This window comes from Podarcis raffonei, chromosome 7, assembly GCF_027172205.1.
Source record: "Podarcis raffonei isolate rPodRaf1 chromosome 7, rPodRaf1.pri, whole genome shotgun sequence".
In the NCBI taxonomy this organism is placed as follows: Eukaryota; Metazoa; Chordata; class Lepidosauria; order Squamata; family Lacertidae; genus Podarcis; species Podarcis raffonei.
In genome coordinates this window covers 90,880,554-90,895,255 of record NC_070608.1, presented here as the reverse complement: position 1 = coordinate 90,895,255, position 14,702 = coordinate 90,880,554, and the positions used below count along the sequence as shown (strand labels likewise).

Here is a 14,702-nt window from a genome sequence, read left to right as displayed (position 1 = left end):
TCGCTTTTAAGCCGGAAGTTCAGATGGTAACCCCTCCCTCTATCTCTATGACGGTTGGGCGTGACCGTAGCGCATGCGCGCTCGCGCCTCTGCCTCAGACGCTTCCAGAACCGTTTGGGCGAGGTGCCCGTCGGGAGGTTCTCGCGAGACGGGAGCGGCCCGGGAGTTGGCGTTTTCCTCACGCGGCCGCTCCGAGGCCTCCATCCCTTTCTCTGCCTCCCGCCGCCATGTCGGCCATGGGGACTCTGGCCTTCGACGAGTACGGGCGGCCCTTCCTCATCCTCAAGGACCAGGAGCGGAAAAGCCGCTCCACCGGCATAGAGGCCCTCAAGGTACGCGGCGGGCGGGCGGGCGGGGGAGGCCGGCGCTCGGATTCAAAGGCCGATCCTGGTCCTGCAAGAGCCGCCTCACGCCGCCGCCGCCGTTACCCGCCTCTCTCCCCTGGCGGGCTCAGGGCGGCGCGCTGGGCTCTCGCTGCTCCCTGGTGGGGCATCTCGGAGCCGCCGCCTCGCTCCGGCCCCTTTGCGCGGAGCTCCCACCCCCCCCCCTGTGGCGCGTGTTCGTGCCCCCCTCAGCCCCCCCTTCGGGAGTTCGACCCCTCCCCCAACTGCCGCCCCTTCTCCCTGCAGGCCGCCTTGTTTTATTTCCCCCGACCCTCCTTCTACACCAGGGGTCTGCAGACTTTTTCCGCCGGGCCGGTCCACCGTCCCTCAGACCTCGTGGGGGGCCGGACTGCGTTCCTGTGCCCCACAAATGACCCAGAGATGCATTTTAAATAAAAGGACACATTCTGCTCATGTAAAAACACACTGATTCCCCGACAGACCATGGGCCAGATTTAGAAGGCGATTGGGCTGGATCTGGCCCCCGGGCCTTGGGTTGCCTACCCATGTTCTACACCAGGGGTGTCAAACTCAAATTCATCAGGGGCCGCATCAGCTGCTTGGTCACCCTCAAAGGGCCGGTTGTATCTATACTATACTATGTAAAGTGGAGGTTTCCTGTGTAGAATGGCCGGCGCCGCTAGAGGGCAGACGTTCTCTGGCTTGTAGGCTGCTGCGCATGCACTGAAGAGGCGGCTTTCTTGTGTAAAAAAAAAAAGCGAGAATAAAAGGTGACGGCCGGCGGCGGCTACACGGGCCACATGACGAGGTCTGGCGGGCCGGATTCGGCCTACGGGCCTTGTGTTTGACACCCGTGTTCTACACCTTATTTTCCCCTTCCCGTCCCTTTCTGTTTTCGTCTCTCTTTGGAGCATTTGACAGAATTGATCGGGATCCTTGACGATCCAGAGGGACAGGAATGTCATCACACTGCACTAACCGTTTGAAAGCTTTTTTGGGGAGGGTGAACGAGAGAGCTCCTTTCCTTTCATTTTGAAAGTTTCGGAAAGGAGCTAACACCCTGCCTAGCAAATACTCTCCATGTTCTTAGAGACACAAAAATGATGCAGTCATTCAGGTTGTATAATTCATCTGTATGTACAGATTCAATTACAGAAAGAATTATATGAATGGTTACATTTTTTGGTGACCCTTATGTTATACGTCTATTCCATTTAGCTAATGAAATATAAAAAAATTAAAAAGAGACAGCTCAGTCTCCATCTCTGTTCTTGCAAGATTTTGTAATACTGGTTCTGTACTTGTGTTTTATAGTCTCACATATTGGCAGCTAAGGCAGTAGCCAATACTCTAAGATCTTCACTTGGGCCCAATGGTAAGTATAATTATGTTATAAACCTTTAAATCTGCTGTGTTAAAATGCTTTTCTATTCATACTGGCATTTTGTTTCAATGTTTGTTGCAGGCCTTGATAAAATGATGGTTGACAAGGATGGTGATGTGACTGTGACAAACGATGGTGCCACCATCTTGAATATGATGGATGTGGACCATCAAATTGCTAAACTTATGGTTGAGCTGGCGAAATCTCAGGATGATGAGATTGGGGATGGGACCACAGGTGTTGTTGGTAAGATTACTGAATCTTATGTGTTGAAATTTTGTAACTTTAAAAGTGATTTCAAGTTCCTTATAAAAAATGCTAAGTTTGACAGTAACGACTAAATGTCATATGTAACTGGCACCTCGGTTTTTGAACACTCCTCGGAAGTCTAACATTCCATGCGGCTTTCACTGAGTGCAAAATCCTGAGGCCTAGCTGTCGGCTATTGAGTTTTTGGTTTTCGAACATTTCAGAACTTGGAACAGTCTTCCAGAATGGATTATGTTCGAAAACCAAGGTACCACTGTATTTAATTATACACATTGCCACATTGTGTTTTTGTTTATAAAAGAGTCAAAGCTACAGCTTATAGCAGTTGATCAGTTGCCAGTGCATAAAACTTTAACCCAGTTGAGTAGCATAAAATGGCATTATTTGCAGTAACTGCATGGATTGTGCACCTGGATCAGTTTCTTTAAACTAAATAGTTTTGCACATTTACTAGAGAATGTGTATTCAATAGGGATTCCTCCCAGTGTTTGTAAAATTGCATGATAGGTCTTAAATTGTGGTACTCCGTTTTTATCCACACTAATATTTGAGGTGGTAAAAATGGTTTTATCATCTCTGCTCATGATGAAACTTGCTAAGTACATTAAATTCAAAGGTTAACATGATAAGAGGATGATAGATAGATAGATAGATAGATAGGTACTGCTCCGGCAGGAAGGTAAACAGCATTTCCGAGCGCTGTTCTGGTTCACCAGAAGCGGCTTTGTCATGCTGGCCACATGACCCGGAAGCTGTACGCCGGCTCCCTTGGCCAATAAAGTGAGATGGGCGCCGCAACCCCAGAGTCGGCCACGACTGGACCTAATGGTCAGGGGTCCCTTTACCTTTAAGTTCTATAAAACAGAACTGGCACTGGGTGATGTCCAACTTTGTCATACTTGAAATACAGTGGTACCTCGGGTTACAGACGCTTCAGGTTACAGATGCTTCAGGTTACAGACTCCACTAACCCAGAAATAGTACCTCAGGTTAAGAACTTTGCTTCAGGATGAGAACAGAAATTGTGCAGCAGCAGCAGCAGGAGGCCCCATTAGCTAAAGTGGTGCTTCAGGTTAAGAACGGATCTCCAGAACAAATTAAGTTCTTAACCCGAGGTACCACTGTAGACCCATACAAATTGATAAACTTAAATCCATTCATTTCAGTAGGTCTAATCTCAGTAACACAAAAGTTTTGTGTTCCATGACCAATGATCTTTTCCCAAATTTTCAAAATGAAAAAATGTAAGCATCTTAATCTTCAAATTGGCAGCACTGGCCAGTCCTCTGTCTCCAGAATTGTATCAGCGGGAGCAATTTGTTTCTGTAGGATGGAGCTTATTTTCTGATGGAATAATGCTTTATAAAGCTATATTTTAAGTTGTTTATTTTATGTATGGGTTAATTTGTGTTATATTGACACACTGCCTTGATTTTATATTTTACTCTTGCTATTATATTGGATATTACGCTTCACATTCTATATAATATCTCATTAAAAATGGTTTTTGGAAATTATGAGTCTAGGGCAACTATTACTTTGAATTGGACATCTTTAGTCCTTCTATCCTACTTGGCTTCAAAACCCTATAAATACCTATTTACCTGATCATCTGATTGTAGCTGGTAAAATGATTTCCAAGTTATTGTTCAATATCAAGTTCTTGTAAAACTGGAAGATTTGGGTTTTTCAGTTAGTTGGTATTCTTCAAAATATCCTAAATGGTGTGTGTTGGCAGGTATATTAATAAAAATATTCATGGACTTGCTTGCACACAGCTGTCTGTTTCAGGAACTTATCTTTAGGTGCCAGGAAAAACATTCCTCACCTCACAAGCTTTTGGCTAATTAAACCGTGTACAGTGGTACCTCGGGTTACATACGCTTCAGGTTACATACACTTCAGGTTACAGACTCCGCTAACCCAGAAATAATGCTTCAGGTTAAGAACTTTGCTTCAGGAAATCTTGCTCCGGCGGCGCAGCAGCAGCAGGAAGCCCCATTAGCTAAAGTGGTGCTTCAGGTTAAGAACAATTTCAGGTTAAGAACGGACCTCTAGAACGAATTAAGTACTTAACCTGAGGTACCACTGTATTGGCTTTTAAACTGCGGTGGGGGCATTATTTGTTTGTTATTATGGTATGTAGTTTTGTGGTTTTATATTGTAAACCACCTTTTGATCTTCGGATGAAGAGCAGTATAGAAATTTAATAAATAATAATGGAGGTAAAATTGCCTATTAAAGAGGCAAAACATTTTTGTTACAACTTTGTTTCTGCAGTTCTTGCAGGTGCTCTATTGGAACAGGCAGAGCACTTGTTGGATCGTGGTATTCATCCTATCAGAATAGCAGATGGGTATGAACAAGCTGCTCGCATTGCTATTGAGAACTTGGACAAGATCAGTGACAGTTTTCCTGTTGACCCAGAGAACCTAGAGCCTCTCATTCAGACAGCAAAGACTACTCTGGGCTCTAAAGTGTAAGTACACACTACTTCTTTTTAAAAAATTAATACTCCTAGGTATTGTAATTCTGCAGGCAAATTTCTGTTTGAGCTTATGGTTACTGAGAGTTGATTTATGCATTACACTGAGCACATGGTGTGTTTTTTAAAGCAATGGGTAATATTCAGCCCAATTACATTATACAGAGTAGATTCATTGTAATCAAAGGACTTGAATGATTTAAGTACAATGCTTCATTGTGTCTATTGAGTATAACTAGCATTGAGTATAACTAGCAATGTGCTTAACACTGAGCCTTATTTTGAAGGAAAACCTGCTGATTTTCAACTGTTGCTAGTGAGGAAAGATTACCAAACAGTGAACTGCCACAGAAGCAGGAATGCCCCAGACTGCCTCTGCCCTGCCACCTTTGAGAGTAGCCAGAGGAGGTACAAGAATGAACACAGCACCCACACACCTATCTGCTTTTGCTCACCCTTTCTTAAGAGAAATGTGTTTGACTGCTCACTTACTCTTCTCTCTGGAAGTTGTGGTGCACCAGATTAATCAAGGAAGGAGCAGTTACTTAATTCACTCACCAGTGTTCTACAGGTGGTGACAATTGAACCCAAGCCTCCACTGAATGCTACCCATTGATAGAAGAGGGTGGGTGAAAAGGAGCAGCAGCTGTTCCTTGCTGCTTTCTTGCAACAGCAAGGACTGGGAAAGTGATGGTTGCTGCTGCTTCTGATCACTCATTTGCTCTTTTCATCTGGTAGGCTACACCTGCTTGTGTGCTCGTTGTTTTGGTGAGCAAAAGTAGGTAGTTACTGCTTTTTGGAAGAGCAGCTGCCAGAGCGGTGGACTCGTAATCTGGTGAACCAGGTTCACGTCCCTGCTCTTCCACATGCAGCTGCTGGGCTAGTCACACTTCTCTGAAGTCTCTCAGCCTCACTCACCTCACAGAGTGTTTGTTGTGGGGGAGGAAGGTAAAAGAGATTGTTAGCAGCTTTGAGACTCCTTAGGGTAGTGATAAGGCGGGATATCAAATCCAAACTCTTCTTCTTACCTGCTTTTTTGTCCTTTTACTGTGTGGTGTATTGGGTAGCTTTGGGCTCATCAGGCCCACTCTCCACCAGAGTTCCATGCAGAGGGAGAGCAAAGGTAAACAAGTGAGAAGATGAAGTAACTGCCTCCATGATGAACCACCTATGTTGTGTCACCCAAAGAAAAGAGTGAGGAAGCAGAGACAGCTGCTTGCAATTTCTCTAGGTCAGGCATGGCCTGCATTGACAGGTTAGACACCCACCTGATGTTAGGTCACAAAGTTCAGCCAGACTTGCAAAAAAAATTGTTCCTTTGCAGCCCCAACTTTAATTCAGAGTCAAGACATGGCTGCAAGGAAAGAATCAGAAACACGCTTAGAGTGCGCTTCTGATTCTTCATCCTTTAGTTGCAGCTTGAAGTTTTCAGTGGTGGCTTGATGTTTCCTATGTCTGACATCATACGACATCAGGCCAAAGGTGGCTGTGGTTAGCTCAGAAAGACTTTGCAGACCTGAGGTTCTTCACTCCTCTACAGTTTGATTTTCTCTTCTCACTGATTCTGCTGATAAGTTATTTTTCTTCAAAATAAAAGTGGTGGCATTAACGTAATATGCAGTTTGATCATAAGTTTAAAGTGAGCTTGTGTCAACATAGTTTAAAGATTAATATTTATTCTGTGAGTTCTCCAAAATCTTCAGTAAGCCATTCGGGTCTACAATGTTTGATTTTGATTTTTTTTAATTACCTGAATATTTTATAATGAAACTTCCTTTCATTTTTAGAATTAATCGTTGCCACAGACAAATGGCAGAAATAGCTGTAAATGCAGTGCTAACTGTGGCAGATATGGAGCGCAGAGATGTTGATTTTGAGCTGATAAAAGTCCAGGGCAAGGTCGGTGGTAGACTGGAGGACACCCAACTAGTAAAAGGTGTGATAGTAGATAAAGACTTCAGCCACCCACAGATGCCTAAAGTGAGTGACCTTGTTGATTTGATAATGTGATTTTTTCTTTGTAAACCTTGAGTTTTCTTATTGCTGCTTAAGTCCAGCTGTTTTTTTAAAATCAATTCAAAATGTATTATTACAGTGGTACTTTGGGTTACAAACACTTCGGGTTGCAGACGCCGCTAACCTGGAAGTAGTACCTAGGGTTAAGAACTTTACCTCAGGATGGGAACAGAAATCGTGTGGTGGCAGGCCCCATTAGCTAAAGTAGTATCTCAGGTTAGGAAGGGTTTCAGTTTAAGAACGGACCTCCAGAACAAATTAAGTTTGTAACCAGAGGTACCATTGTATTACCATTATTATCTGGGGTGGTTTGTTCTTGAGGAAACCATTAATTTTTAATCGTTAAAACTTGAAAGTTTATTGCCCACTTTAACTCTAGCCCTTATTTTCCCAGGAACTTAAAGATGTTAAAATTGCAATACTGACTTGCCCATTTGAGCCACCTAAGCCAAAAACTAAGCATAAGCTTGATGTAACATCTGTGGAAGACTATAGGGCATTGCAGCAGTACGAGAAGGAGAAGTTTGATGAGATGGTGAAACAGGTTAGAATGATACTTATTTGTTTTAATATGCTAAAAGGCTTTTGAAAAGTGTCATAAAAATCTTCACTTCAATTTGACAATTAACACTCTTGCCAAATAGTACTGAAAGTGACCATTGTGTTCAGTGTTGTATATGTTGTTGTCGTTTAGTCGTGTCTGAGTCTTCGTGACCCCATGGACCAGAGCACGTCTTCCACTGCCTCCCGCAGTTTGGTCAAACTCATGCTGTTAGCTTCGAGAACACTGTCCCACCACCTCGTCCTCTGTTGTCCTCTTCTCCTTGTGCCCTCCATCTTTCCCAGCATCAGGGTCTTTTCCAGGGCGTCTTCTCTTCTCATGAGGTGGCCAAAGTCTTGGAGCCTCAGCTTCAGGATCTGTCCTTCCAGTGAGCACTCAGGGCTGATTTCCTAAGAATGGATAGGTTTGATCTTCTGGCAGTCCATGGGACTCTCAAGAGTCTCCTCCAGCACCAGTGTTGTATATATTCCACTCCTAAAGTTTATATTCCACATGCAGGTTATTCAAATTCTTTATCAAGGGATGCCAAATAATATAACCCATATATAAAAGCAGGTTTTGCATAATTCTGGTATTCCTAATCATGGGTGGGGGAAGGTGCTGTGCAAGACACTGACACGTCGTCCCCCTGCCACTAGATAGCTTATTTATCCCCCTCTGTGGCTTGTGAGATTTATCTTCCAGACTTCTAAGCATAGTTTGGCAATCTATGTTTAAAGTTTCTAACGTTTAAAGAGAGGTGTGTGTGGAAATGTGCTTCTGCAGAATTTCTGTATGCACTTAGCCCAGATTATACTTCTTGCAATACTAAAAGGAAATTGAACAACATTTCTGAATTTCCTATTTACAGCAAGGTTTATCTTGCATAAAATCAGAAGTTTAATGATGTCAGAGAATCGTCTTGGAGTAGCTTTGAAGTGGATATGCACTTGATTAGGATTTAGAAGTGAGGCTGATGTAAGTTGCACTCAGAGATGGAATCCAGTGTACTGTATTCACTATTCATGTCTAAGCCTCTTGATTTTCAATGAGTCTGTTCTGAGTTTTGCTTTGTTGGATACCACTCAATGCTTCTAAAGCTGGGAGTAAAATTGTGAACCAGTGCTCCCCTGCCCACTTCTTACTTTTATGTACTTCTGAGAAGCTCAAAACTAACATTTCAAGTCAAAACAAGCTGACCAGCATGTGTGAGTCTGCACTTTTTTGAGATCTATGACTCTACCTAGCTGTGATTGGTCAAACTATGGCGCAGGGCCAATTCATGTTTCCTTTTCTTCCATCGGTCTCCTGTGTAGCAGCGGTAGGCTTTAAGCTTTCGAGCCAGGCCTCTACCATTGCAGGAATGTTAGCATGAAGGCCCTTCCAAGCTGCACATTTATTTGATGTGCACCACAACCGGGGGCAACCCCCAAACCAGCTAGGGAGATAGCTTGCCATAGTTTTTAGCACCTCCATGGGTGGTGAATGTAACTGGCATCTGTTCAGGGCTGCCCCTATTCATGCGGCTACTTACTGTAACAACTTCATGGTGAGTTCCAGCAACTATTTTTCTTGAAAAAAAGCACTGAATAAATTATGTATGTATGTATGTATGTATTTTAGATCAAAGACACTGGTGCAACCCTAGCTATTTGCCAGTGGGGATTTGATGATGAGGCCAATCACTTACTGCTTCAGAATGAGTTACCTGCCGTTCGCTGGGTTGGTGGTCCTGAAATAGAAGTAAGTATGAGTCACTTGCTACTCCTTATTTTTCCCGTGTACTTTAAGGTTTGTCACTCATAGCTTTTCTGATTGCTTTCAGTTGATTGCCATTGCAACTGGAGGCCGCATTGTACCTCGTTTTTGTGAGCTCACACCTGAAAAACTAGGATTTGCTGGCATTGTCAAAGAGCTCTCATTTGGAACCACAAAAGACAGAATGCTTGTAATTGAGCAATGCAAAAATTCCAGAGCTGTGACCATCTTCATTAGAGGTGGAAATAAAATGGTGAGTGAGCTAATTTAATCAGATAGTGTCCGCAGTTGTTGTTTTTCTGTTAAAATCTCTGTACTGTTTTGCTTTGATCTGCCTTAATAGGAATTCCTAAGTTGTGACAAGAACAAGTAGTAATCATTTGTATGTATTAGTATGCCCTTATTAACCTTGGAAATAGGTGATGTAAGAAAAGTACTGTATTTTTCGCTCCATAAGGCACACCTACTTTTTTTTGGGGGGGGAATTCAAGGAAAAAAATATGCGGCTTTTGCGGGAGGTGGGGGAAGTGAGAGAGCCTTGCTTTGTCCCTTCCCCCACCTCCTGCAAAAGCCAGGGATAGCCGCGCGAAGCCTCCCCAGGGCAACGGGATGAAAGCTTTGTGCCACTAAGGCAGAAGCTAAAACAGCTAGAGGGAGCGCTGCACACTCTCTCTAGCTGTTCTGGCTTCTGGGATAGCCCGCGAAGCCTCCGCAGGGCAGGGGGGAGCCTTCATCCCGCTGCCCTGTGGAGGCTTCGCGGGCTACCCCAGAGCTCCTCAGGAGCTTGTCGGGGCTGGCGGGGGAAACCCAGCTTTGCCCCACCCCCAGCCCCAAAAAGCGGGTCGAGGAGTGGGGAGGATAGTTGGCTCTTAATTCTGGATACCTTAAGGGTTTGTTTAAACATAACAGGTTGCATTAACATTGTGTTCTGCTTGCACAGCAGATTTTCACTTTTTCAAGGGAACTTCTCCATCCTTGCCTTTCCCCTGCAGCCTCCTGCACACCCTCAAAATTGTGATTACCTTTTTAATGTCATCAGGCCTTTCTACTGCTTGAATGTACCTGTTCTGCTCTTTACATGTTTTACTCCCACATGCACATCATGTTGAAATTAAAGAGTTTTATTTGTTTCACTGTGTTGTGAGCATAATTTTTATCCCACTTTTTGTCTTCAACCAGTGAACCTTTTAAAACTAGATTATCAAATTAATTTTGCCACTTTGAAATTAAGTTTGTAGACCTTCAGTAGAAGCATCAGAACTGAATAGTAGTGTTGTTTGCTCATCCTGAGTTGGACAGGAGAACTGCTGTCCAAAAGGAATTCTTGGGAGGCAGGAAAGGGCTGCAGTTCATACCTTTTGTGTGCTGTTGCTTCTGATACAGATAGAAGTAGCTGGAGGAGGGGTTGTGTGGATTTTTAGAACAGCAGTCCTACTCAGAAGCAAATCTCATTCTATTCAGTAGGGTTTACTCAACTGATAAATGGAAATAGGATTTCAGCCTAACTGTTTTGATAGGATTTTTGGGTAGCCGTGCTTTTTAATTTTAAGCCACTAAAAAGAGTGAAACTGGGCAAATGACAGCAGTAAAATTGCTAGTGGAATCTGCTGTTCAAATTTTGTATGCTTGATGTATTTTCTGTTTATTGGAAAAGTGCTATAACCTCACCTTTCTTGTGTGTCTGCAATTGCATTGTCTAATTGAAGATCATTGAAGAAGCCAAACGATCCCTTCATGATGCATTATGTGTGATCAGGAATCTTGTTCGTGACAACCGTATCGTTTATGGCGGAGGTGCTTCTGAGATCTCTTGTGCGCTGGCTGTTAGTGAAACAGCAGATAAGGTAAAAAAGAAGTTAGTTGATATGCCATGCTGACCAACTTTACATTAAGCTTTCGTAGAACTACGGATGCTGCACTGCAGATCCAATTTTGTTTCTACTCATGGTTTCTAGTGAAGCACCTGCAAATTTGTTGTTGTTTAGTCGTGTCCGACTCTTCGTGACCCCCTGGACCAGAGCACGCCAGGCACTCTTCTCAAAACTGTTTCAGAACTAAATGCACAAACCTAACCATACGTATGTACCCAGAAATAAGTCCAGCTGAATTCAGTGGGGCTGCTGCCAAAGCAAACAGCGTTAGGATTACAACCTAAGTTGTTACGTCCTTTGGTATCCTTTTTCTTTTTTAATGCCCACAAGTATAAAGTCCAGCAAACATAAACCCGTAATTGTAGGCATTAATATTGTTGTTGGTGGTGTTGTTTAGTCGTTTAGTCATGTCCGACTCTTCGTGACCCCATGGACCAGAGCTGATAAAACTGCAATATTCTTCAGATGTGTAGTATCACCTTAAACTTAAAAATAGATGCTTGCGTACTCCCACACAAGAAATCTTCAAATTATTGGCATCTAGGCCCATCTCTAAAATTCAGTCACTGTAGTATATTGGAGTGTCAGACTTGAACCAGGAAAAAATGAGTTTAAATCCCATCTCAGTCATGAATTTGAATGGATGGCCTTGGACCATTATTTCCCCCTCTCATCCTAAGCTACCTGACAGATTGGGAAAAGGACTGGATGCATTTTGATGGCAGTGGGAATGCTTTCTGAAGGGCCACATGTATCTCATTTTTTTAAGTGGAGGAGAGTTGCTGCTTTTCCTTTCTTCCTTTTGTTTTGTTTTTGGAGCTGTTCTTGAAGTATAATTATACTAGTTTTTTCCTTAGCAGAGTTACCTGTTTTCCACATTTATTGGGCTGGGGTGTTAGCCTGCATGTATACAGACACCTCCTTGGATTATTATTTGTACTCCTTGCAGAACTGTTGAGTTGCTCATATAAATTGAACTCACTTGTCCTCATTGGCATAATCACCCAGCCAAATATGATTCATTATATGGCCTCATGACATTATATTCACTATGTGAGTCTTGAGTGGTTTGTTTTGTCCATGTAGCTAATATGGAGGTGGAAGAGAGAAGAAGCCTTTGGGGAGGGGGAGCAGAGTACCAAAGCAGTTGCAAAGGGAAACTGGATCAGTAAAATGACAAATAGGCACACAGTCTAAAACACTAACAATAAACAAAAAAAAACCACAGTCCTGTTTCCCATAAAGTAAAGATACAATGTAAAAATATATAAAACGGGGCTCAACAGGTTATGCTCAGGTACATGTCTTTCTGATCACAGCGTCTAACAGCTGTTCATGTTTACCTAGCTGCTCCTTCTAACTGACTTATAAGGCTTCATATATAAGCAGTATAGCTGATGGCCGCTGCTGCTGGGAGCACTGCTGCTTCTGTTGTTCCTCTTTGGGGTGGAATGCAGAACTGAAGCAGCACTTCCTTAGACTTTGCTCTTACTTCATGCTGTTAAACTTTAGGATAGATAAAATAAAAATGTTGGGTGAGGTAAAGCCAAAATGGTGTGATAGATGAGGAGTGTCAATATAAATTTAATAAATGAAAAAAAATGTCATGGTCACATGAAAAATACAAGCATATTCAGGGTAATAGTGACTGGGTTTATGCACCAGAATTCAGGCTTATAAAAGTGAGAGAATCTCTTGAAGCTTTTATTCTGTATCATTCAGCATCTGAATTCCCCGCTTATTAATATTCAATATTTCTTAATATTTAATACAATAATTAATATCAAGTTTAGATTTTTATGTAGTAGATTTGGTTTTGAGGGTAGGGACGGAAGCTATATTTTGTCAGCTGGAAAAACATAATTCTCTGTATAATGTCACTCCTCACTCCGCAAAGATGGTTACAGCTACAATCCTGTTAAGTCTATGATTCTAAGTGGAGAAAGATATAATAAAGTAGGCAGTTAAGATTGAAAGGCACATCTCATAAGCAGGTTCTTGTAGCTAAACGTCTTGTGCAGCCTGTGTTCTGTTTGGTTGTTTTTTTAAAAAAAGAATAGCATATATTTTCAGGTAAACAGTTATTAAAACATAAAGAAGGCTCTGTTTTCGGACTTCTTATTCTGTGATACTTGTTCTCCTAGTGCCCATCACTGGAGCAGTATGCCATGAGGGCTTTTGCTGACGCCCTCGAAGCCATTCCAATGGCACTTGCTGAGAATAGTGGCATGAATCCTATACAGACAATGGCTGCAGTGCGGGCTCGGCAAGTGAAAGAAGAAAACTCTGCTTTGGGTATTGACTGCTTACGCAAAGGGACAAATGGTACGGACCACAAGTGCCAGCTTTATTTTCAGATAAGTGTCAGTGAATGTAACAATTGTTATTCTACTGCACGTAATTTCTTAGAAACACCTGAATGTCATTAATATTCTGAGCTTGCCACCCACTCCAAAAGATGGGCTCTTCAATTGGATTTAGTGAAATAGAGTGGCATTCCTTTTGTGCCATTGACATTCCATGGGAGATTCCATGGAGAATTGGGCTATGCCTTAGGCCATTTGTCTCTGAACACCAGCTGTTGGAAATCGCACACGGGGAGAGTGCTCTTGCTCTTAGGTGCTGCTTGGGGGCTTTCTATAGTCATCTGGTTGGCCACCTGAGAATCAGAAGCTAGCCAGGATGGGCTCTTGGCCTATTCCAGGTTCTTATAATCCCATACAATGTGATCTTCCCTTTGGGTCCTTCTAACTCTTGATTGTACCAGCCATTGGTCCTAAGGCACAGGCTGGATAAATGTTTCTTGAGTCTGCAGGCAACTCTAGTTCTGCTAGTTACTGCTCTTACCACTGAATAAAATGAATTGTTGTAACAAGAACATACATAGAAATCTATTCCTTGCTGATGCATAGAACAGATCTGTTTTCTATGTTCTTGTATTGTGCTGGGAATGTTAAATAATTTTAAGTGAACGCAGTACATTCACATTTTCTTTCTCTTGGCAGATATGAAAGAACAACATGTTATAGAAACTTTGATTGGCAAGAAGCAGCAGATCTCTCTGGCTACTCAAATGGTTAGAATGATTCTGAAGATTGATGATATTCGCAAGCCTGGTGAATCTGAAGAATAAAAAATTAAACCTGACATGTTTCAATTGCAGTGGTCCCATCAGCCCAATTCCAGTGTTTTCTCGTAGGCCGTTTCTGTTTGATATACTTATTTACATCAATAAATAGCTGTTGTGGTGTCAGTACTTTTTCAAAAGTTTCATTGTTCTTTTTCTTAAGTTATGCTGGGTCCCAGCTCCTCTTATACAAAGATACTGTAGAAATAGAAACGTTAAATTGTTCACATTATCTGTAGCTTTTAATCTACTGCTCTCGTTTCCTTGTGGTGTTAGTATAGAAAGTACATTAGTACATTTAGCACATTAGACTTGTATAACACTGTCGCCCTAATTTTTGGATTTTAGCATGGATTGTATTAAAGTGGGCTTTGTGGAATTGTAACTGGGAGGAACTCGAAATAAAAAAAGATGTGGGTTTTGGAAGAGCAGCAAAACAGAGTGCTTATGGTTCTGGAAAAGAGTCTCATCAATACACTGATAACCAGATGCTTTCTTTTTTGCCAGATACTTGCAGTCTTTGTTTTTGCTTGGTGCTGGAAGAATTTTAGTGACACCATAACTTTATAGATAGGCTATTGGTGTACCAAGAGATTGTACATTACAAATGGTAGTGATTGGAGGCCACTGATTAGGCCAGTGGTTGTTAGGCTGCAGGGTTCAGTTTTTAACATCTCAACATAAAATTGCTGAGTAATGTTATCTGGGCAAATATAGTGTGCCGATTACACCTATCTGTTTCTCATTTTTTACAATTTAACATGGGGAAGGCTGTAAAAGAGCTGAAGCAATGTCATGCCAATAGCTGACTGCATGAAGGCTAATAAATTGAAATGCAGTCTTGACAAGGCATGCTCTTTTGGTAGGTGGTTTGGCTCACCAAGGAGGTTGTTTCCAACTTCTAGA

At 42.4% G+C, this 14,702-nt stretch overlaps 1 protein-coding gene across 1 annotated transcript; it reads left to right on the top strand.

Annotated features, from left to right (window-relative positions):
- Positions 1 to 112: 112 nt before the first annotated feature.
- Positions 113 to 13,925, top strand: CCT5 (chaperonin containing TCP1 subunit 5). Its single transcript, XM_053397512.1, has 11 exons — positions 113 to 332; positions 1,659 to 1,719; positions 1,810 to 1,974; positions 4,279 to 4,477; positions 6,271 to 6,463; positions 6,894 to 7,043; positions 8,664 to 8,783; positions 8,866 to 9,051; positions 10,505 to 10,642; positions 12,814 to 12,994; positions 13,675 to 13,925. The coding sequence occupies exons 1-11, from the start codon at positions 228 to 230 to the stop codon at positions 13,800 to 13,802; spliced, it is 1,626 nt and encodes a 541-aa protein (XP_053253487.1). The 5' UTR covers positions 113 to 227; the 3' UTR covers positions 13,803 to 13,925.
- The last annotated feature ends 777 nt before the right edge of the window (positions 13,926 to 14,702 follow it).

Excerpts from the sequence above, each read along its gene's own strand:
- CCT5 (XM_053397512.1), top strand. The coding sequence starts at position 228 with ATGTCGGCCATGGGGACTCTGGCCTTCGACGAGTACGGGCGGCCCTTC. Across the intron at positions 6,464-6,893 it reads GCCACCCACAGATGCCTAAA|GAACTTAAAGATGTTAAAAT; the intron begins GTGAGTGACCTT and ends TTATTTTCCCAG. Across the intron at positions 10,643-12,813 it reads TTAGTGAAACAGCAGATAAG|TGCCCATCACTGGAGCAGTA; the intron begins GTAAAAAAGAAG and ends TTGTTCTCCTAG.